This window comes from Coenobita brevimanus, chromosome 2 (assembly GCF_032717465.1).
Source record: "Coenobita brevimanus isolate Jiangsu-jjx chromosome 2, ASM3271746v2, whole genome shotgun sequence".
In the NCBI taxonomy this organism is placed as follows: domain Eukaryota; kingdom Metazoa; phylum Arthropoda; class Malacostraca; order Decapoda; family Coenobitidae; genus Coenobita; species Coenobita brevimanus.
The window spans coordinates 724716-749330 of NC_136955.1; the positions used below are offsets into that span (position 1 = coordinate 724716).

Here is a 24615-nt window from a genome sequence, read left to right on the forward strand (position 1 = left end):
GCTCATAGGCTAACGAGTAACAACTTCGCCTCACAACTTCCTTAAAATCACATGGTAATACCTACTTTCTCCTCCCAGAAAGAAACAAGTGTTTACATTGTACACTATGCTGAAACTCATTTGGCTTCCAATCAAGTGCAGCTTATTTGGTCTCTAATAAAAGCCGAAAAATATAATACTCGATGTGTAAACTCAAATATAAACATTAAGCAACAACAAGCCTGGCTATAAATTCACTAATCGCCTATGGAATCTTTTTAATAACCATTCTTTCTAGCTTAAACACAAAACGTTAATCAAAGCTTTTTTTTATAATATGAAATGTACATCATGTAGCCAAAATATTGTTAGGCTGGAGATATGTGCCAATGTCTAATCCTAATTTTTTACTCTCTTACTAAATTATGGAAACAACGATAAAATATTATATTCGGAACAAGTTTCTGCCTAAAGTTTGCGGTAAAAACTATTTCTTCCTCTGCAAAAACCCTAATAAGAAATTTATTTGATGAAAAAGCTATCAAATATTTCCTAGACCAGACTTAAGTGCAAACCATTGACCAAGCATCCACGCAAGGTTACAGTCGTCTAATTATTTTCAGTGTAGGTTAAAATAATATGGCTGAATCACAGGCTACAAATGAAACAACGGAGGAGGATGCCACCGAGCTGCAATTCCCGAAAGGTTTGTACCAGGCAATCGGGTGAAAGATGCTGTAGTCAATTTTATGCTAGTACACTACACGAGAATCAATCAATGGCAGCCAGACGAATATACTATCATTATATTGTGTATTCAGCTGTAAACCTCCAAGCCTTAAAGGTTACAGCAAGACATCACATTGAACTTGCCATAACAGGACAGTCAGCAGTTCCTGGATAAGATAAAAGTTGCTTAAACCATTTTATTAATTCGTTACCAAATGGGTGCATCCTGTCCATATTTTCTATTGAAATGAGTCTTTCACAGGTTACTTGTTATTATTGCTGGTTTACCACAAGGGATTTTTATACACATACCTCTGAAAGCTATAAATGATTTAGAATGTGCAAAGATTCCATTGACATCTGCCGGTAGTTGGCCATATTTAACATTCCTGACACACATTTTTTAATCTGAAAGCTGGCAGTCAAATGCAAGTGAGGCTAGGTTGGGTTTGGTCAGGTTGGGTTAAATCATAAAGTTTCACACTGCCTCAGCACAGGATACACTGATGCATCTAGTCGGAGTGATGGTAGACAACGCAGCCAGTCGAAGAAATCGTTGGTAAACATTTCCACAGGCGACCTGGCCATTTCCTTAAATACTCAAAATAGGTATATTTTGTCTTTTTCCATTCACGTCTTGCAGTGACAATGGAATAGTGTACTATCTGTGTTGCTTATGTACCCAAATTGTTTACCTTGAGATTGGGAATTTGTTATAATATGGGTGGAATTGCCATGCTTGTTTGGTGATTACCTTTTTTTCTCAGTAATTTCATACCAGTGTGTTTTTGTCAGCTGGATGATGGCCATGACTCTGCTGGATTTGAAAGAACTCTGAGCCAGAGCAGATGAGGAAAATAGCTGTGTGTGTGTGTGTGTGTGTGTGGTAACAAGTAAATATATTGGAGTCACAAATATGTATACAGTGATGGTATAGACAGAGTCCTAGTACATAACAAGTTTATATGTCAGCTTAATTCATTATAAAATATGCTGTCGGTATGTCTGTGGCCATTACCTTATTTATCAGCAAGAAAATAAAGCTTTGTACTGTTATAAAGCCCCCCCCCCCTCCATGTACTGGTTGTCAGGTTGTGGGAATGGTTCATTAGGAGAAACAGTCTTTGATGCGATCAGTCTCTACGAGGTGACTGGAGAGTTTTTAATGGTGTGAGACTGTGAAAGGAAGTAGTCTGGTTATTTACCCTTAAATGTATTGGCGTACTGTACGTTAGCCAGCCTTGGGGCCTCTACACCTTGACTGGGGTAAAATAAGATTGGTTTTGATTTTACAATATAGTGTACAGTGCCTCAAGGGTGATTATTGAAGCATTGAATACTTGTTGTGCCTTCTGCCAGCTGCTTCCCTCTCCACTAAGACTTCCCTCTGCCATGTTGCAGGTGTGGCGGGCAGGGGTGAGGCAGAGGTGGCAAGCAGGTTTAAGGCAGTGTGTGAAACAGGTGTGGTCAGGGAGGAGGCCGTGGAAATGACAAATATTGGTGACTTAAAAGTACTGGACTCCCTGGCAAGCCTTAGGGTGAAATGTGACCATTGTGGTGTGAGGGTACGAGGTGCGTACATTCGGTGCGGTGAGTGCACTGGGGTGGGAATCTGTGTACAGTGCTTCAGTCGTGGCGTGGAGTTCAAAGACCATCAGAGTGATCATGGATACTGGATAGAGCAGGCTGAGGAGAGTGTGTTGGAGGCAGGGTGGTCATCAGTGGAGGAGGTGGACTTGTTAGATGCCCTGTCTGTGTGTGGCCTGGGTGACTGGGAGGAGATCAGTCGCCACCTCCCTGGTCGTACCCCAGACCAGTGTCGTGCCCACTACACCCGCTGCTACCTAAACCCCAGACTTCCTTCCTTGGCCACTGCATTGAACACACCGGTTCCCCTGCCCACTGCCCTGCCAGACCCTGTGGAGTACCAGGCTGGGGGTGACGACCCTCCCCGCCCTATGCCTGGATCAACATATGCTCGGGAATTGGCTGGATACAACTCCGCCCGGGGGGACTTTGAGACAGAGGCTGATGGCGACGCAGAGGCAGCTATAAGTGACCTGGATCCCACGCTCTTTGACAGTGACCCTCCTGGTGGCCTGGGTATGGCCCTACAGGATGCCGTATTGGACGTGTACCGTCGCCGCCTGGGCCACCGCCATCGCCGCAAGTGCATTATGAAGGATCATGGGCTGATAGCCATTACCAAAACCGGGGCCATGCTGTCCCGCAACCGCCATCAACTACCTCATGGCTTTATGGATGTCTTGCCTCGCCTTCTGCCCCTACTGAGCGCCCTTGACTTGGACCTGCTGATTGAGGGGCTGCGGTACGAATCAGAACTCAAGCGTCAGATAACCGATTTGATAGAGTGGCGATCGGCAGGCTTAACACGGCACCGCAGCGTCCTCACCTATGAGTCTCTGCGACGGCGGCGAGAAACAGCGCGGAAGGAACGGCGAAATTTGGTGGTGGCACACGGTGGACTCAGCCAGGACCAGTGGAGTGTACTGCCACGCTATCTGACACAACCAGGCTCCGCCACCACCTCAAACCGCCGTGTGTCTGCCCCTCTCAACATCTGTGGTAAACCTGGCTACAGTTCCCTCAGCGAGTCAGAGAGGCAGCTTTGTTCCGAGCTGCGCCTCCTGCCCGAAGATTTTATAAGGTTCAAGACTTATTTCACCGAGGAGTGTCGACGTTCAGGTGGCCTCAAGTTGGCTCAGGCTCGTTCTCTCATTAAAATAGATGTCAACAAGACCAGGAAGATATATGATCATCTGCTTGACCAAGGCCTTATATATGCACCATCAAAGAAATGAAATGCACTGATACACACAAGCTATGTAAAGTTAACTACATTGTCAATAAAAATATGACAGTTGTATAAAATACTGACCAGGTAAAAATGGAGAAGTTCCGGTACCATACCTTAAAATAGCATAATTTTTGCAGGGTCATGGCTGGTGTCTGCGCACTTTTGTACAAATGTATGTTGTTTCTGTGGTTGATAATAAAGAACAATAATTTTACTGCATTATTATTTCTCCCTCTCACTGGTAGAAATGTCCTTCAGCAGAATAACATATTAAAGAGTTTGCCAGTATAAAATTCCAAAGGGTATGTTAGGCAACAGAAACTAGCTCACTCTCTTGAAAATATCATCTTTGTCCCCATTTAAAACTTTGTCATCAGTATAGTACAAGAATCACATGAAAATTAATGCCGGATTGTACAACTATCAATAAAATTCAGTCCAAGGCCTAAGATAGTTAAAACAAAATTTACAGACAAAAGTAATTAATTAAAGAAAGTTGGGCAAAGTCCTTTTATGTTCTTCAGTCCCATTTACAGTTATTTTCAAACCACTCACCTCATATACATTCACAAGCCTATGAACCAGTCTGCCGAGATCATTTTTGCATAATCCACTGCATGACAGCTACTGTACTGTTTTTTTACTTACTGGGTATTTATTTTTTTATTAACATGCCAGAGCATGGGAATATCAGTAGTTACTGAAATGGGGTCTTACCTTTAATGCTGATGTGGGGATGTGGAAGGGATGGAGGATGACAACTGGGTGCAGATGGTGAAATTAAAAGGAACTGCGTGTTACAGGAAGCCTCTGAAAAAGTAAACAGTCGAGGATAATACAGCACTACTATGAAGCCAACTGAAAAGTTGGTATTGGATGATGGTGGTGACAAGACAAGATCACAGTGAAAGTCAACATAGTAATGGCATTGGATGATGATGACGACTGACAGTGATGGCAATGGTGACGACGATAAGAATGATGATACTGTAATACTTTTGTTCTCTGATCACTCCCTTTTTCCACACAGAGTTTGAGAAGGCAGAGACACTTCTGATCTCTGAGGTACACATGTTGCTGGAGCACAGGAAGCAGACCAATGAGAATGCTGAGGAGGAGCAGGAGCTTACTGAGGTAAGAACCACTGAAGTTGGATCATAGTTAAGCATCTCAGTGAAAAGGTGGATGTGACTAAGTTTGAAGGTGGGAGGAGGCAATACTGTTGGCCAAGGAAGCAGAAAGGATATAATAAATGAATGTGAGAGAAAGCTAGATATCTAAGTTGATGAGGCTAGGGAACTGACCTGGGACTGCGTTGGATAAATGAATTCTGTACAGAGGAGCACCAGACCATCTGGTTGGTCATGTACGAAACTTATACAGCACAGTTCCAAATAAAACTAGTGTGCAGATGGTTAGGCACATCACAAGGAGTCAGGATTCCAAGGGCTTGAATGATGAATGAGTATCTGACCCATTTTACTGGACCCTAAAGTGTATTTTCCTGCCTTTTTGCAGAGGTTCATGAAGACACTGAACTACTGTGAGCGCTTCTCCAAGTTCAAGAACCGTACAACCATCAAGGCCATCCGTGAATTGCTGAACCAGAAGAAGCTACACAAGTTTGAGCTGGCTGCCCTTGCCAACCTGTGTCCTGAAACACCAGAGGAAGCCAAGGCTCTTATACCAAGGTAATAACTGATGTACGCAGAAATAACAGTAGGGGAGGGTACACACATTTACCTCATTTAACCTGGAGAGGGGCACCTTCATGTAGTGGCACTGTTATAACTGGGTGGCCCCACTGTCCTGTTATACAAAAGTTCTTCAGCTGTCTCCCTAACTCCCAAAGAAGGAGGATGGACAGTAGTAAACTAATTTAAGCCTGCAGTTCACCAAACGCATGTTCAGATGAGCTTGGGATAATAAGTGCCACCACCACCACCACTGTACCTGTACTATCTTTTTTTTTTTTTCTTCCCCAATCACCTGTTGATTTTATAAGCTTAGGACAGGCTTTTCGAATGGGTTTGGGGGGTAAAGGGAACAGATATGAAAGGAAGAGAAAAATAGATTAAAGGAAAGAGAAATGAAAGTTGCATTGCCATCCTGCTCCATCCCATGCCATTTGTTAGTGGGAAATAGTTAAGATGATGCTGAGAGTGATGATGATGATGGTGACTGTGATTGATGGTTATGATTAATTATGACTGATGATATTTTTTTATTATATCTGATTTTCCTTCTAATTTCTCTGGCAGCCTGGAGGGGAGGTTTGAGGATGAGGAGTTAAGAGTGCTTTTGGAGGACATGGCAACGCAGCGCAGCTTCCAGTACTGAAGGAGTCAACAAGATTGTCCTATATTGAGCTATGTCGATACTCTGTTCACTTTAACTTGCCTAAAATTGTCATATCTCCATCTTGACTGCTAAGTTGTAACAAGACATTAACACTGTAGTATGGTGCTAGTACTTATTTATGACCAGCATCATATTCTTGTGTTCATCTTTTGCTACAAACTCTGATTTCAAGCCGAGATGGCAGTTTTTGGGCCAAGTTAAAGTAAAATGACTATGGCATCCCTTCTCATCTACTTTCATTAATAAGCCTACTTTCACATTGCAACATTCATTATAATTTTATGGTTTTACTCCTGAGTCAGTAAATATGTGAACCTAATTGTGGATATAGTTTCATCATCAAACATCATGAATTTTCACTTGAATTTTGTATAATAAAATGTAAAATTGCTAATTGTTGTCTTCCTTTTCCATTACCTGTATTTCTTTTTCCTTTACATAGCATACTGTACCTCTCATCGTATTGTAGGGTGAGAAAATAAGGTTAGGCACATGATGATGACTTTTTTGTACGGCTTGCTGTTAGCAATTATCTCTCACACTCCACTGTTTACCTTAACTTGGCCTAGATATTGTCCTTTTGCAGCTTGCTTCATATGTTAGTGGAGGAAAGACAGTACCACAGCTCTACTTCTATCTCATGATTTTGTAGCCTGGCATTCACTCTGCAAAGGGAAAGTGATGGTCAAGTGATATGGAGAAGGACTCAAGTTTTATTCTCTTTTAGGGCAAGACACATTTTGCTGATTTGAACATTCTTAAAAACTGGCTTGCTGATCTCTCACATCATCTATCTATCTATCTATTGCCAGACGCCTCAATCCCGTTTGGGGTGGCCACAAACAAATCGCCTCCAAGTCGCCCTGTCCCCCGCCATTTCACTGCCCTGCTCCCAACTCCCACCCCCCTCTCTCATATACCTCTCCACCCCATCCCTCCATCTCATCCTCGGCCTCCCCCTCCCTCTTCCCCCCTCCACCTCACTCACATACACTTTCTTCGTCAGTCTTTCACCCTCACATCATCCAGCATGTAATAACACCATCCCTGCTAATCCCATTATACCAGTCCTGGATGAGATAACCCTTGCATATATATCCAGTATGGTTGCTGGGCATTGGCACTGTGTACCACGCTGAAGCACCAGTGAGCCTTAGGGAATACACTATAAAGTCTTAAGCCCTTAGTAAAAATGTAAATAAAAAAATAAAATCATTACAAAAAATACAGCTGATTAAATGTTAATGAAAATCTGAAGCATTATGCAATGTATATATTTTCATCAGCAATTTCTTTCATTAACATCCCATATCCTGTACTGCTATACTGTAGTACTAAATCTCTGCTATCATCTAACCAAATATCTGCTATCATCTAACCAAATATGTATACTATATAAAAATATTCATCTTTATGTATGAATCTTGTATTATTAAGAGATTAGCCTATCCAGCTTGAAAATGTTCCTTGTATTACATCTGTAGTTAGATTATTTTATTCAGCTTAGGAGAAAATTCTCATTAAACCCACTAACCTCAATTAAGTTCTTACATTACATCTGAGGACCCATTTTACATGTCCCCGTGGCTTTTGCAAAATCTTATAAAGTATTCAGTTTGGGAAAAGATCCTCAAGTTAAAATGAATAAGGAGAATGTTCCTTAAATAGTGTAAGAGGATTTTATTAAATTGTCTGTATCCTCTCAAATGGAAGAGGAGGAGGAGAAGAAGGAAGAAGGAAAGGGAGGAGGAGCAGGGAGAAGTATATTTCATTAAACTGAGATGACATATTAAAATACAGTACCGGTATTTATCAGTTACCATAAAAGTGCAGTATAACTGTATATATACTAACAACACTAAACTACACAGAACTCATTCCTCTACATGGTACAACAAGTGGTAGACCTCTCCAATACAAGAATACTCATATTACAAACTCATTCTGTAACCATTCTGTCAAAGATATCTACATTACATTACAACTCAGCCTGCAGTCCACTGGGTTCACAATCAGATGGGCCTGGGGTTGCAACTACTACTGTGCCTACCAGGTATACTACTACTGCTGCTATGATACCAAATTTCTCTGTCCATCTTCTGTAACCTAATATGACACTATTTCCCTGCCTTGTCTTGAATTTCCTTGAGGCTCTGTGCTAAGGTGAATGTGTCCTCCGTGAAGTGCCACTCAGAAGCACTGGCCTGGTGTTTGTAGAGGGCTGCATAGATGTCATCATTGTTTGGTAAGTCACCTTTCTTTCTTGGAATGATTTGTATCAACACTGGCTGAAAAGGAAATATTATTTATATGACTGACAATGATTAACAATACTCATACATAGTGTTTCACATGGTATAGTACATATATGTTACTGCTTTCATCACTGTCACCATCATCACCATCACCATTATCATAACCTTTTTTCCCAACTAAGGATGGAGTGTGGTAAGATCCACAAAAAAAGTAAAGAGATGTAAAAAGGAGAACTATAACAGCATGTCCAGTTCAAGCCCCAAAAAATCCTGAATCCACCTCACAACCCTGCCCATCAGCACATTTTTAAAAATATTTTCTTTACAGATGTACTTCAAAGACTATCTACCTACTGTACAACCAGATGCCTTTATCCTGGAAGAGGCAGCCACAGAAAAATCACCTCAACATAACACCTGTCCAATAACATACTAAACTTGAACAGAGACTTATTTATCAGTATGGCCACTGGTAATTACACTGTGTTTCTCACTACCTGGAGTGGTGATGGAATGACACCCGCAGAAAGAGAGGCTGACAAGAATATAACGTAGTCACACTTGTCTGCCTCAAATACTCCCTCAATTATCTATTGGATATGAATCAGACTGACAGTTAAAAAATCACAATACTCCACCTGTTCTTCCAGTTCATCTCTGTACTTTACGTCACACATCTTACTTTTTCTGACTCATGCATCCTGTCTTGGTTGTATTCTCACATACATGGTATACTAAAACCTTCCTTGGCAACTGGTTTTTCATACTATACCTAACCATTGTTTTTAATATTACTTCTTACCATTCTCCTTTATGTTATGCATGGCTTTGTAAGATCAATATATATAGCATAAATACAATACAAGAGATCATTAATGTGTTAGGTGATGAAAAATATTAGTAGGGAAGAGGTGCTACGGAACCTTCTGGGCTGGTGAGAGTGTAGGCCTCCAGCTCACCTGACTACTTGTGGCACTATCAATGAGGTACACAGTTGATGCCTCAGCCCCAGACTGAGCCTCAACCCATCCCTGAGCCAGCTGAGTTGTGAGTAGGAGATCCACCGCACGGGCCACATCTGCCCCACTATATCCTCCCTCCTCACGCTCAATGCTGGCTACGTATACATCTGAGGAAATATGTTAAGGGGGCACACAGTAACATGATGCTGGAGAGTAAGGCTTCATGTGGCAGCACTGATATAATTGGGTGGATCCTCTTCCTGGTTATATAAACATCCCTCAACTCCCACCCTGAAAGAAGGAAAGTGGAAAAGGGAAAACTCATCTTGCAGTCCACCAGGTTTACATCTATATAAGCCTAGGACCTCAACAATAAAAACAGCACATGTATTTCCTTGACTGGCACTTAAGACCAGCATAACAATGTATAAACATAAAGGATACGGCCTCTCAGGACGGGACCAGGAGCCATGAAGGCAAAGGAGTGGCGTGTCCTGATAAACACTGCCTCTTGTGGTACACTGATTGGTCCAATGTTTGTTGCTCCGACACAGTCTGCCTCCGTTTCCTCCAAAAATCTGTAGGATGGGTAGTGTTTCGGTGTACAAGTCTAGACCATGAGAAGAATGGGCAAATAATAAGAGGATGCAATGTTTACTAGACTGTATATGTCTATTTATGATAGTCCATACAATAGGTAAGCCCCTGGAAAGACTCAATCACATCAAAATTGAGTTTCTGTATTTTGCTGACATAAGACAAAAACACATACTGAGCATAACATTATCCACATTCAAATGCATGTTAAAATGGAACTTATAGCCAATAAGAGCTTACTGTCAAAAGAGTAAGGCCAGATGATGAATAATCATTTGCTCTGTGCGGAAATATACCGGTATGTCCTGCTACTATTAAGCAATTTAGTGAAGCTCTACCATATTTCATCCATTTCTGTCTCCCAAGTGCTTTTTCAGCTTGGCATCATTTTTTTTTTTCTTCACCAATTCATTTCAAACTTGGCACAATTGTTCCTTGGGCCAATAGCCTCAGGCACCCCCTCCCCCTTTTTTTTATTTAGGCATTTTAAAGGGACTTATGGGGTTAAACATCAAACTATATATGCCTGTAATATTTTGAGATCCTATATTATGTTCATTAATCACCTTGACACTCTGCACTGATGCAAGTCAGTGCGCTGTAGCTGCATCTGTGTGGAAACCATCGTGCACTCCCTTCGTAATGATGAAAATCCTGCTCAACTTAAGATCTCCTTCATAGTGAGCTGGGTAAAATGTAATATTCAAAACAAACACAGCAGCAATGGATGAGGTACTGGGAAGACTCCTAAGACTGAAAATACAGCATGGCCCTTTAGCACTACCACTCACACTCATCACGGTAATATTATCTGGCACTCACTGGAGCAGAATACTACAGCTGTTTTAACCATGAATGGATAAGTAAAAAATATCACCCTGACATGGAGAGAATGCAAACCAGAAAAATACAGCCACTACCCACCCTGGCAGGGAGGTATTCTTGGGTGAAATATCGGGTAGCATTCTCTCAACGACCCCTCTCAGTTGACCAGCCTCCTCCTCCATCTCCCTCACCTCCCTCCAACGGTGTTCTTTCTCCTCATGGCCCTGCAGCCCTCCTCCCTCCCCCTCCATCAGGCTGGGTGTGAGAGGGATGATGTGGAAGTGGACGTGCTGTGAGCCAAAGAAAAGAAATTAATGGGAGGTACATTGGTGTCAACGTTGGGTCTGGTTAGTACTTGAATGGGTGACTGCCTGGGAACACCAGATGCTGTTGGCATCCCTACGTGTCAAGTGGGGTTGGTGGAGGATTAGTGCCCCTCCCTGTAAAACAATTAACTCTAAGCTCTTGGCTACCCCATTTGGGATACATGGTGTCTGGCAATGAATGAATGATGAACATTGGTGTCTCTCTCTCTCTCTGTTTCTGTCTGTCTGTCTTCTGTCTGTCTGTCTGTCTATCTGTCTGTCTATCTGTCTCCTCTCTCTCTCTCACCTGTATGGTCTGCCCTGCTGCCACCCCATCCTGTAGCGCCATCTGCACCATGGGAACACCAGCAGAGGTATAATGTCTCCCTATGACCTTGATTGTGGCCTGTGAGAGTTGAACCAGGTCACTCAGCTCAGCAGGGGTCATGTTGGAGAGACGAGGGGCAGGTCGCTCAGGGGATACCATCACATCTGAGTTTAGGTCAAGGAAGATATATTGCACTCTCACATATGTTCTCCATTTCTGTCTGTCTGTGTGTCTGTCTCTGTCTGTCTGTCTCTCTCTCCTATGTTAAAGATGATGTATTGCACTCTCGTATACATTCTCAGTTTCTCTGTCTGTCTGTCTGTCTGTCTCTCCTGTGTTAAAGAAGATGTACTGCATTATGGTCTCAGTTTCTGTCTGTTTCTCTGTCTGTCCATCTGTCTGTCTGTCTCTTTGCTCTCTCTCCCTCCATGTCACTCAGGGTACACCAATATGTCTGCATTTTTACAGTCAAGGAAGCACTATTTTCCTCCTACTTTCTCACTTTCTCCATTCCCCTCTCTCTCTCAACCCCGTCTAATTCTTCCTCATATGCTACTACACCAAAAGGATACGACCCAATGCTACTGGCTTCTTGTTGACGAAGGCAAAGGAGCAGCGTGACCTGAGGAACACACAAGACCCAGGAACCTGAACCGATCCAAATTGGTGGCTCATGTATGATGAAGACCCTACTTGCAAACTGATCAGGCTGTGGAAAAAAAGAGAAGTAATAAACACACACACACACACACACACACACAACTAGGTAAACAACTAGGTAAAACACACCCACACCCACACACAACTAGGTAAACAACTAGGTAAAACACACCCACACCCACACACAACTAGGTAAAACACACACACACACATTCATCCACCACCCCCTCCTTTACTGTCTCATGAAGCACAGGGGCCCAAGGCTTGGTTATTCAGTCCAGATATTTATGACAGGGGTGACACAGTTTCTTTCCCTGAGGAGCAACTACAGTCTGTCTGCAATTGTCTTTAATCACGCCAAGACTTAGATCTGCACAGGTAACATCTGGGTAGGTAACCTGAACCTGCTAGACCACCAACATAAACAAATTTCCTGGATTTTAGGAATCGATTTGGCTGGTCCCTTAGTACAGAGTCACATGGGGGGTATCAACACAAGATATACCCCACAAACTATCCACCATGCTCTCACCGTACTGCACTCCCTCTCACCAACACACTTACTCACTCTCTGCACCTCACAATCAAAACACACACAATCCCTCAACATAACCTGGACCATTAATCTCAAGGAGTGTCTGGCTGAAGTGACAAGTTTACCGCAGTCCATCAGATCCATGTCCTGATCAGCATGGGGCCACAATAATAACATCCCTGGGGCCACAACAACAGCAGAAGTGACCGTACCCTGGGATGTGTGAATGGCTTGGCTGTGTGATGTGGTAGAGGTTGTGTCGGCGGTGTGACATGACCGGCATCTCGCTGCGGACGTTGAGTAGATACGACAGGTTTATGTGACCCAATGCCAGTCCCGTCCCTTCACTAGTCTGGCACACCACCGCTCCCCATGGGTCAACCATCTGTGGTGGAGGAAATACCCCATAGCAGCAAGAATGATAAGTAATGAACATCATGGTTTTGAAAGGATTAACACTGATCACCGTATATCAAGCCCCTCCCCTATCACTGACCTCCAATAAACTTACCATAATTAACTTGTCATGGAAAATGGGTCAAGATGATATGATAATGAAACTGTGTTGCAAGTAAATAAAGTGCAATGAAACAGACACCAGAGGACCATAGGGCTTAGCAAGATAATATCCATCACCTTTACAACTTAAGGTCTCTCCTGAGATTATAAATGAACTTAATGGTAATAAAAACAAAACAAAAACCCCGTAATATATCACAGTACACGAAATATTAGGTTCATGAAGGTAAAAGAAAAGCATGTGCAAGTAAAGCAAACAGAAGATGAGAGAGAGAAGAGAGAGGTATATGTGAGCAGGAGAAGGGAGGTTAAGAGACTGGTGAAGGAGAGTAAGAAGAAAGTGGATGAAGAGTTTGGGAGGAATCTGAGTGTGAAATGGAGGGAGAGTAAGAAATTGTTTTGGAAGGAGGTAAAGAAAGTAAGGCAGTGTGAAAGGGGAAATAGTAGGGGAGTGAAAGATAGGAATAATAGATTGTTGGTGGAGAAGAGAGAGAAATTAACATACTCAGTGTATAAAGATATAAATAGAAAGATATAAAGAATTCATGAGGACATTTGGACAAGTTTATAGCAAAAAACAAAAGAATGAATGAAACAGTAAATACATAAATAAACAGTGCAGTCCACCTCATGTCAAACGGATGACCACAAATTACACCTGGATCATTTTCATCTGACGGAAAAGGGCAGCTCTCACAATGAACATATTAAGTCATGGCTGTGTGAAATTCAATAAGCTTAAATTATGAGGCAGGAATAAGCTCAGTTACCAGTCAAATTTACCCTCCTATCTCACTATGTTCAGCCATCAACTGAGCTGAAGGGGGTTAAGGATGTATGTCAGGTCAGAGAAACTATACAAACCATGGCATGACCGTATGATGAACGCTTCTTGTTGTGCTGTCCAGTCTGGGCCGCAGCCACTACATAACACTGGGTCTCTGGCAGAAGGTGACAAAATGCAGACTGAGATTTTGAATGCCACTCTCATTAAGACGAATTAACTAAGCCACTGGTATTTCTTAATTAAAAACAGCTAAAAAAATTACCACTAAATACTAACTACAATGCAATCCACTCCAAAAAATGTTCCTGCCTTTCAGTACCCATACTTCTGAGGGGAAAGGCAATTCAGTGGTCCCTTGCTGTTTCACTTGCCTCACCCAAAACACACAGGTCGGTATTCTCATAGTCTGAGGAGGCTCCCTAACACCTATTCTCAGTGATTTATTTTGCTCAATACACCTTACTGCCCTCTTCTGTGTTACCTAAACTCTTCTATCATCACCTAACTTTACAACCATAACGTGCAAAGGGATATTAACCAGCCATATCTAAAAATAAATCACTAAGGATGAGGTGTTATTGTGCCTCCTAACTGATGAAAATACAGGCCATACTATACCCTCCCTCATGCCCTACATCCTCCTGACGCTTTCCATGCCAACCAACGCTGCACAAACCATTATTCTACTGGACTCGAGGTGCAAGAAACCACGGTGCTCATGAACACTTAATAATTTACATTTTTACATACATAACACGGTACACATCAAATGCATTTACTGTATGTGGAAAATCTCAACACTTTTCAATGGGAGAAAGAGTTCCTATATGAAGAACATGTAATAAGGACCTGAGATGGTTAATACCCCTAATTTACACTCCTGTCTACTCTACATACAGGTGGAAATTAGGGTTAGGACGACGATGACAGTAATAATGCTGATAATGATAATACTGATAATGATGATAATTTATGGTTTTGTTTCTCTCTCTCCCTCTTGTAAATATAACTGACCAATAGCCCGAGCCCTCAGCAGTGCTTCCCAGTGAGCCAGGCCGGTGGTGACAGTGAAGGCTGAGGGGAAGGTGAGAATTTCAGCTCCAAACTGACGCTGGAGAAGGCCAAACTCAGCAAAGCGAATGTCATAACACTGGGAGTCCAAGCTAAGGAGTTTGTAAAAGCATGAAGTTCATGCTTCAGATACGTACACTCCGTTCACATTGACCATGAGTTAAATTTGCCATCTCTCCACATTGAATGCCGAGCTGCAATAAAAAATTAACCCCAGAATATGGTGCTCATCACAAAAAACTGCTAAGGATGGGGCACTGAGCCATAGTAAGGTTATATTCTGCCACTGGGCTACTGGAAACAGACTGCATAGAGTTGAGAGTCTTGGCATTGTAAAGGTGAATATGTTTAGAGGTACTGTATGTTAGATTATCCAACTTAATGTCAAATTACTGTCTCTTGCCTGCTATTTATATCACAATAATGCTGACATAGTTTCCATCAATAACACATACAGGACACACTAATGAACAAAAATGAACAAGAAGAACAGTCACAGAAAAGGTATCACAAAATCAAAGCAAATAGAATTACATAGAAAGGGATGGCAAGTACAAATACAGAAAGGATACAATTCCAAGTGCCAGATTGCCAACAGGTGTGGGAGTGGGGGGGTGTATGGCAGATCCTGGCAACACATAGGTGTCCTCCCTGAGAAGCAGGCCTCGGGAGGGTATGTGCACAGAGAACAGGTGTGTCTTGGTGTAACGCCCAGCCTCCTCACCAGCTGAATCCAACAGCAGGTGTACATTGCTCATCTTTTCCTCTCCTGGCTCCTAACAAAACAACATTTGTGTTAGGGAAAGCTGTTTACTGAAGAGATAACAGTTTAGGCCCAATTCAGATCTTCTCCATGAATAAAAAGGGAAAGAAATATAATGCGGATGTTTATACATGAGGGTGAAAAGACAGGGAGGATATGTAGGGAGGGCTCCTGTGAGAACTGTATGTACAATATGTGCTGGAGAGGGATGCCTTCATGTGGTGGCAGCAATATAACTGGGCGGATCAACTGCTGGATTAGATAAACATCACTCAACTTCGTCTATCCACTGAAATGAGAATTGTGGACTGCAGGAAAAGGGCATCTTCAACCTGCAGACACATAAAAAGAAAACCCTAAGTGATAGATGTAACTATCTATCTATTTATTGCCAGACTGCTTAAAAGTGGAAGGGATGGCCACAACCGAATCACCTCCACGTCATCCTGTCCCCTGCCAACTGACTGCCCTCTCTCCAACCTAACCCCGTCTTTAAAATACCTTTCTACACCATCCCTCTCCCCCCCTCCCCCTCACTCATACACACTCTCTCAGTCAGGCTCTCATTCTCCATCCTCTCTGCATGGCCAAACCATCTAAAAGAACTTCACCTAATATATTCTACTACATGCAGCAGAATATTAAGCACTCACTCTGATGTGGAGTCCGCCCAGTGAAAGCCACACATTATGAGTGCGAGCCAACTCCTTGTATCGTGCCACTGTGGGGCCAGAGAAGGATTCCGCCAGTTGTAATGACTCCTCCTTGGACTCGGGTATGAAGTCACAACCCTCGGGAAGGAACACCATCTGAAAGAATGACAGACACTGTACTGTACAGTGTTTCAAAAGCTGCACTACATTATTCTATCTACAATCTGCCAAACAACAACTCTTAAGAAGAAACACCATCCTAAAGAATGAAAAGTACATCTAAGTGTCACTCCATCTTCTATCTGAGAAACATTATGCCCAATACTGCTGTTCTTGCAATCCAAGGCTCATCTGAATGTGGACCCTGTGAACTGCAGGCTGAACTTGCCCTCTTCTGCAGTCATCATTCTCCCTGCAGACAACGGGGATGGAAATAAGGTACTGATGTATAACTAGGCAGCTGAGTTGTAAAGTCATATTGTTGTCACCACTGGAAGGTATCATTCATCAACACCAGACAGACAGACTGGCAGATGAATAAAAAGAAAGAAAGACAGATCAACACATGGATAAATGGAAGGCATTAAGATTAAACAGAGAGAAGACTCAACAGGTGACTGTCTACAACCCACCTTTGCTCCAGCACGTGCAGCCTCAGACACCAAGCGGGCACAGGTGTCAAAGTTGGCTTGCTTGTCAGCCGTTGCAGTCATCTGTGTCACCGCCACCAGACTGGCTCCACTGCCATCGCTGCAGGAGTAGAGGTAGTGTGAGGTAAGCAGGCAGGGAAGGACCATCAGATGAAAACAAACTGCTATACTGTAGATAAACACACACGCACGCACACACACAATCATTTACCTTGCCATGTTGCAATATGGTGATGCACCTAATAAAACCAGCCTCTTGCACCCCTCCACCACACTTCTCTTGGCCAGTGACCACCTCAACACCAACGTCATGGACCAAACACCTTACCAACACACACGCTGCAGGAGAAACACAATTATTGCTTGTACTCCACTGCAATTTGGTAGGTGTTGGGTATAGACAAGGTGTTTGCATGGGCAGTGGTCACAGTATCTGAGTGTGATCTGGAGAGGGCTGATCCTTTCATTTCCATGTATGTAGGCTTTGTCATCTAAGCCACAACTAAGGGTCTTATTTTAACCCTAATGTGCCCAGGATTCGTGTGTGTCAGATATTGTTGAAAGGGTACTTAACATACTGCCATTTGCCTACTGGATCTTCGTCATGAAAGTTCTACACCCGTACCTGAGAGTTACCCCTCTTTATTAACGTCTGAAAATACTTAATTCAATCCCTTCTTTAGGATCATCAGGAGTAATAAGTTAAACAGTTTTTTAATTTCATTATACTTTCACCTTAGCAATTTTAGTCTGCACATTGCACCTTTAGTTTCCTCATAATGATATAAACAGCATACAAAAAAAAGTTATCTTGTCACCTACAACACTATCATTGCAGCTATCACTAACAGACTTTGAAGACAGCCCAGGATCGCCAAAAATAATCTGATCTCCAATTAAAAATACTCACCTAGGCCATATATTTGCCTATGTTTATAACTGGTAACTGGAAGTGTCAAAAAGGTAAAACTGAACAACTACTCTCTCGAGACGCCTTAATTCTAAACGACACACTTGGTAATATATGACACGGGGTAATAGTATTCTGCACAGGCACACAGTTATAAAGTCTATCTGTCACGATGATTCCCTAAAAAAGACTAAAACCTTGAAATGATAATGAATTCCCTGTCATGAACCAGCCAATCTTCTCCTTCTTCATAGACTCAGCCAACAACAACTTCCATGACTCACAGGTAAACCAAAAGTCAGGATAAAACAAATTGGACAAACACCCGTAGTAATATTCTAATGGTTGTGTCACCATTTACCCTACAAAGAGTAATTTTTCATTCCATATTGATGACAGGAAAAATAAACATTAGGCTTTTTGTCACTGGTTGTTTACATCATGGCAGAGGAGGAGGTTCCCAGTGTCTCGTCCCTTTTCGATAAGTATCTCAAACTCTATGAGGCTGTGGAAAATTCTGACAAACCTACAAACTCAGAAGAACTGCAGGTATTTCTCTGGCCCATATGGAAAACGTAATCTTTCGTTTTGATTTGCTATTCTGTTCGTTAAAAGGTAATGGGATTAGGTTTAAGATTTTATATTTATTAGGTATGTCTAACAAACCTCATTGTAACAGTTGTCAGACATGTGTTTTTATCTAGTTAAAATGTTTAATTTTTTTTCGCAGTATATTGTCAGCAGTTTATGTATTGGTGTACGGTACTTGCAGAGTAAAATCCTTAAATGTTTCACCATTCTTTAGAGTTTAACATTAGCTTTTATCTAAAGTTACTGTATATAGGGTTGGTAATAGTTGTGGAGTTAGGCTCAGTTAGTTAAACTAGGTTTGGTAGACTAGATTACCAGTACTGGTATTTAATTAGATTAGTTAAACTAGGTCTGTTAGGTTAGCTAAGATAGAGTAGGTTAGTTAGGTTAGAAAAAGCCACCAGAATAACCTAGAATAAACAAAACTGCAAAGTTACATACCTTTTAGTTACTTAATACCTGTATAACACACTTGTATTATTTTATTGTTAATACATTTCTGATTATGCAGGGCCAGATCAAGGAAGGAATTGATGGCTTAATAAAGACCACAGTCCTCGTGTCTGAGTTGGGAGTGTTTAGCGGCAATGAGAAGGTTGACGAACTTCCAACCTCTTCGCTCAAGTTCCTCCTGTTGCCTGTTATCTTGGGCTCACTTACCTTAAAACGCACAGACATTGAAAGAAGAGAGGTACTTCGTCTGGCTGAGGTCTATTTCAGGGACTTTGTTAAGAGATGTCACAATTACGAAATAACAGATGTAGAATTGGCCAAGGAAGAGAACAACGAGGATGAAGAAGATGAGGATGAACAAAAGAAGGATAAAAGAAAAGTTAAGTCACCTGTGAAGAAGGGGATGCCAACTCCAGAGGTTCGTGGAAAAAATAATCATAATGTCAGTGGTTAGGAAAATGATATTGTTGGTTTGTGTTCATTTGACTGAACTGTGTCACTACCACTGCTTCAATTCTAAGTTATGGTTCTGTGAAATTCAGTAAGCCTTGGTTATGAATAGGAATGAGTCTCCTTGGTTACGTCTGACTACACCTGGCCATCAGCTGAACTGAAAGGGTGTATGGATCTTTGTCAATAGTGACATAGTACAGAAACATCACAAGCCTTTTCTTTGAAATTAACATCTTGTTCTTTTTATCAAATGAGTGGATGGCAAAACAAAGTGAAGATGTTTGTTTAAACTAAATTTTTGTGGCTGAATTCATAGTATTCCATTTGTTATTGCATCAGATCAGAATACTGTACAACTTTCCTGGTATATGAAAAGCCATTTTTTCACATCTCCCTTTACATCCATAGGAGCTACAAGCCATGGCCAGACAGCGAGAGGACAAAATAAAAAGGTTTCGTGAGCAGAAGGCTCTCGGGGATAGACTCGTTGAACTCAAAAAAGCCCTAGATAACCCAAGTCACGATGAGGACACGTTTCGACAGTACCAACTCACTAGGCTTAAGAAATTTGTGTGGCTAAGGTGAGTGATAATTTTTCTTTTAATCCCCAGGCCCTGTATCTATGAACATGTATAGACACCATAGGAACATTCTGGTTTTATATATATGTTTGTATATTATATATGTATGTTGTATTTATATGAATCTTTTAACCCTAACTTTTAACAAGAATGTACTGCATACTGGTTTACAGTAATTCTCCATTATAAGTTGCCTGTTTTTTGTTTTTTCTATTTTTGCTCTTAAGTTCATAGTAATTATAGAAAGAATGCCTGCTTACGTTTCATTGCCACCTAGCCTATTGAACTCATCTGCCCAACATACTTTACTGATTGCTTGGAGAGTAATGATATTGCAAAACACATTACTGCTTTATAATGAGGACTGCATGTTCACCGTTGGAACAGGTTATAAGCTGTGCATAAGCATGTCAATTGCAGGTGAATGAGACAGCTTTCCAGTCGTCATCCTCATCATCATTATCCCATCTCTTTTTTCCTGCCCGCAGGTGTTGTGACATAGGGTCCAGAAAACAAGGCAGCATTCAGTGATCTTGCCATACAGACTCATAAACTGTTGATGGGTTTAGTGTGTGTATTCCTCTTTCTTGACAGTTTGGATGAGGTGGAGAGTATGGCAATGGAGAAGAAGATGCTGGAGGAGATGGCAAGGATGAGGTTAGAAGGAACACTACCTTCCCCTGACAACCCTCGCCCCACTCCAACACCTCTTAAGTTAGTAGCATATTTGAATCATTTTCAGAAAATGCCTGGGTATATGAACATCCCTCAACTCCCTCCATGTCTCCTCGAAAGGGGGATAGTGGTTTGCAAAAAGGGCAGCATCAGCATACAGTCCACTGGGTTGACATTCAGATGAACTTTAGGTTACAGTTGCTACTGTCTCTTTCCTTTTCACAGATATTATGATTCATCCATTGTAGCATAGTGGAGATTTTGCCCTTTTGTAGCTCACACGGTGGTGGAAAAAGACAATACTGCAGCTCTATATTCTTTCCATACCACTTCGTCATAATCAGTATCATTTTCATATATTAATCTCTTCTTCCAGCTAAGCATCAGGATACAGAGATGTCACATGTAGGTCTAGTTATAAAGAGTTTAGCATATCTTTATACAGTAAATGTTTTTTTACATAATATGGTAACTTTTGCCTTTTCCAAATCTCACTGTTTTTCATCTGTACCGTACTTTCTTTTTGTAATATATATCTGGGAACATTCTTCTGACAATATATTACTTTTTTGCCCCCCTTCCTGGTTTTTGCTTATAATTTAACAAAGATTTATTTATAATGCATTCTTCCACAGACCAATCCTGATTACAAGAGATGCTGTGCAGAAAAATGTATTTGGGCTGGGCTACCCAAGTTTACCCTCCATGACAGTCGAAGAGTTTTATGATCAGCGAGTGAGAGACGGATGGTGAGTAAAGAAGGGTGGAATGAATTGTAAATACAGGCATTATTATAATCGCTTGTTTTGTTCTGATGAGGAGGATTCCTAACCCTTTGATGGCCAAGTGTAGTCAGTCTGGAGGGATGATTTGACTAGTAACAATTCATTCCTACCTTATAACTAAAGCTTACTGAATTTCACACAATCATGGTATAGGTTAGTACTCAGAGTTGTCAGAGTGTCCCAGTTTTGTCACAAGAAAACAAATCAACATAGCTGGTAAACACAGACAGTCCTCATTATTGTCGAGAATGTATTTCAGTTTATCACAACTTATTCCATTCAACTGGTACTATAATTATTCTTTGCAGTTAGAAGTTTATAAACTAGCAGACCCTTTTGCTCTTGCTAGGGCATTTAGGAATAGTTTTAGTGCAGTAACAGATGATTTTGTTCTGCCTAGGGAAATCCTAACAGTTGGTGATTTAGAAGATTCGTATCATACGCAGAACCATCATTACATTGTACCGTGTGTTAATATAGACTGATAGATAAGATACATAGATAAAATATTAATAATACAGATAGATTCATTCATTCATTGCCAGACGCCGTGTATCCTAAACGGGGTGGTCAAGGGCTTAGAGTTAATTGTTTTACAGGGAGGGGCACTAATCCTCCACCAACCCCACTTGACATGTAGGGATGCCAACAGCATCTGGTGTTCCCAGGTGGTCAGCCATCCAAGTACTAACCAGACCCAACGTTGCTTATCAACTAACTAAATTTTATCTTTTCATTTCTTCATCCAGGTTTCCAGATCCAAGCAAGAACAGCAACTGCCTTCAAGACCGAGCCACCTTGGGACCAGAGGCGGAGAGGGAGAGGGAGGAGAAAGAAGAGGAGCAGAGGGAGAGGGAGGAAGAGGAGGACAACCCAGAGAGATTGCAAAGAGACAGGGAGAGAGATGAGTGGAGAGATGATCACAGACGAGGATGGGGGAATACTTATAACAGAAGTTAAAGTTACAAAGAGTGAGGAATGGAATGAGAGAGAGAGAGAGAGAGAGAGAGAGAGAGAGAGAGACCAGAAGAAAGATGAGTGGAAGATGGTCACAGAAGAGGTTGGGGTACTACATAATAATAGGAGTTAAAGACTGGGAATGGAGGGAAAGAGAGAAAGAAGGCAGAGAGGGAAAGGGAACACCCAGAAAGACTGCAGAGAGAAGGAGAGAGAGTTGCGTGGACAGAGAAGAGTGGGGATATAATGGGAGTTAAAGCTACAAAGGGTGAGGAATCAAAGGAGGGGGGAAAAAATGAGGCGAGGAGAAGAGGAGAACTCAGAAAGATTGCAAAGAGATGGGAGAGGAGTGGAGTGGAGATAACCAAAGAGGACAGTGAGGGAATGTACGTAATGTAATAGCCGTTAAAACCACAGAGGTTAAGAAATATCAAAATAGAGCAAACACATATCAATATAACACTTAGATAAAAGGTTCATGTAAATATTGCAGAGTTATAAAGTTATGTTTATTGTCAGTATTTAACAGAACAAAGAGGATAACATTACTGGAAAATTAATTCCCTTGTATCTTACACATTGCAGTGTATAACCGCATAAGTGCAGACATTTGAAACTGATGTAAATAGATATAATATGTGGTGCAGTAGTGAAGTTGGTTGTATGGTGCACTTGCAGTGAAACACGCAGTCTCTCAACTGTTGCCAAAACACCCAGGGTAATATTCATATGGAGTTAAGAGGTTTCCTAACATATATTCCTTACTGGTTTATTACTTCTTGTTTTATTACCATCTTCCAATGGCTGTTGGGAAGCACTGTAATTAGCTGGTTCTGACACTTGGTTTAGCTTCAAGTCATAGAAAACATCAGCTGTACCATGGCCAACCCCAGTACAGGGATTCCGTACGAGGAAGCGTGCCATGACTTTAATGCATGTTGGGTATGCATTATGCTTGCGTTCTTGTCTATGATACGTATATAAACTACAGTATGTTTCAGCGCTATTAAAAAATACACAAGATGGGCAATATGAAGTGTGGATGTCTATCTCTGTGAGGTGGAATCAGGATTCTGGGGGCCTGAATGTTAAGTGAATGAGAGAGCGACCCATTTAATACCTAGGTGGATGTTAACGGACATGTGCATTTTTTTATAACTGAGAAATAACTTTACATTGATAAACACAATGACTGTGTGCCTTCCTGCAAAGGCTTGAAGCTCTTAATGTGCATTTTAGCCTCCCAACCGTGCTTTCACCAACTTCAATCCGAGCAGTGACCACCACATACAGTAATTATGACAATTGGCTGTTTCTTAAGTCAGGTGTTCACTTAGATGTTAAATGGACAGACTTAGCTAGTTCTCCATCTATCAGGTTTTTTCTTACTGGTTCTTACTTCACCCCATCCTTAGGTGAGGAAAGAGGTCTGGATGATGGTGATGCTGATGTAATATATAAATAATTTTGTAAGGAAGCAGTGCTAGAAAGCATCTTAAGCTCGTAAGAATACATCCTCAATCCCTGAGTTCATCCAGGATGGCTGTGGTAAAAAATTAACTTCAAGCTTCTGAAGAAGGATGCCTTCATAGTGTTGGCACTATGCTGTGCTGCCTGGCTATACAAACATCCCTCACCTCCCTCCCTATCCCTAGAAAGGTGGACTGCAGGAAAAGGTCGGCTTCAGGCTGCAGTCCACCGGTTTCTTGTCCAGATTAGAATGGAGCAACAACAGCAACAAAACACAATGCTTTACTACTTTCTCCCACCAATGTATGCCAACAATTAATAGTTTAAACATGAACAGGGTTCTAGAATAGTTCAAAGTACAGTACTGAGCTCATATGACAAGCACTCGGGTACTTCCTGACTTCCAGTGGGATATGAAATGTGATTTTTTTTTAAACGAGTATGTGAATCAAGTTGTAGATTTAATGTAATAAAATGTGTTAATTTTCTTAGTTTTTCATTATCCCATATGATACTCAAGAATTTTATGAATGAGTTAGGTGAAATAAGTACAGTATATACAGAGGTGTGCGAGTTGGGAGCAGGGCAGTGAAATGGCGGGGGACAGGGCGACTTGGAGGCGATTTGTTTGTGGCCACCCCAAACGGGATTGAGGCGTCTGGCAATTATTATTATTTTTATATACAGGTGCCCTTGTTGTTAGTATAAACTTAATAAGGATGGATGTTACATGTGCAGAGGTTAAAATGCCTCTACTGGTCTTAGATTCAACGGAGGTCTAAACTCTGTCTTCTGAAGCAGGAGTCCTTGCAATGAGTCAGCATCATCCTCATGGCCCTGTTTTCCATTAATGAATGGGGATGGCTGAGATCCAGAAACAGGAAAGTATAAAAGCAGAATTCTACAACCAAGTGCCCGGTGAATGAGTTACACATCCATTCCC

At 41.6% G+C, this 24615-nt stretch overlaps 4 protein-coding genes across 4 annotated transcripts; 3 read left to right on the forward strand and 1 right to left on the reverse strand.

The window, feature by feature from the left end:
- Positions 1 to 558: 558 nt before the first annotated feature.
- Positions 559 to 6236, forward strand: Polr2D (RNA polymerase II subunit D). Its single transcript, XM_080266031.1, has 4 exons — positions 559 to 685; positions 4557 to 4660; positions 5045 to 5217; positions 5788 to 6236. The coding sequence occupies exons 1-4, from the start codon at positions 619 to 621 to the stop codon at positions 5864 to 5866; spliced, it is 423 nt and encodes a 140-aa protein (XP_080122157.1). The 5' UTR covers positions 559 to 618; the 3' UTR covers positions 5867 to 6236.
- On the forward strand, positions 1233 to 3530 carry Ada2a (Transcriptional adapter 2A). Its single transcript, XM_080265581.1, has 2 exons — positions 1233 to 1263; positions 2068 to 3530. The coding sequence occupies exons 1-2, from the start codon at positions 1233 to 1235 to the stop codon at positions 3528 to 3530; spliced, it is 1494 nt and encodes a 497-aa protein (XP_080121707.1).
- Positions 6237 to 7897: 1661 nt separating the features above from the next.
- On the reverse strand, positions 7898 to 17956 carry NitFhit (ntrilase and fragile histidine triad fusion protein NitFhit). The gene is made up of 14 exons (XM_080266039.1): positions 17905 to 17956; positions 17009 to 17136; positions 16780 to 16897; positions 16148 to 16303; positions 15304 to 15507; positions 14675 to 14810; positions 13738 to 13814; positions 12567 to 12739; positions 11732 to 11868; positions 11139 to 11323; positions 10626 to 10816; positions 9549 to 9682; positions 9102 to 9271; positions 7898 to 8175 (listed from the first exon to the last, which is right to left on the reverse strand). The coding sequence occupies exons 2-14, from the start codon at positions 17107 to 17109 to the stop codon at positions 8005 to 8007; spliced, it is 1953 nt and encodes a 650-aa protein (XP_080122165.1). The 5' UTR covers positions 17110 to 17136; positions 17905 to 17956; the 3' UTR covers positions 7898 to 8004.
- Positions 17957 to 18148: 192 nt separating this feature from the next.
- Positions 18149 to 22556, forward strand: Tap42 (immunoglobulin binding protein Tap42). The gene is made up of 6 exons (XM_080266046.1): positions 18149 to 18256; positions 18810 to 19169; positions 19613 to 19785; positions 20380 to 20499; positions 21096 to 21209; positions 21995 to 22556. Exons 1-6 carry the CDS (start codon positions 18149 to 18151, stop codon positions 22203 to 22205), a joined length of 1086 nt encoding a protein of 361 aa, XP_080122172.1. The 3' UTR covers positions 22206 to 22556.
- The last annotated feature ends 2059 nt before the right edge of the window (positions 22557 to 24615 follow it).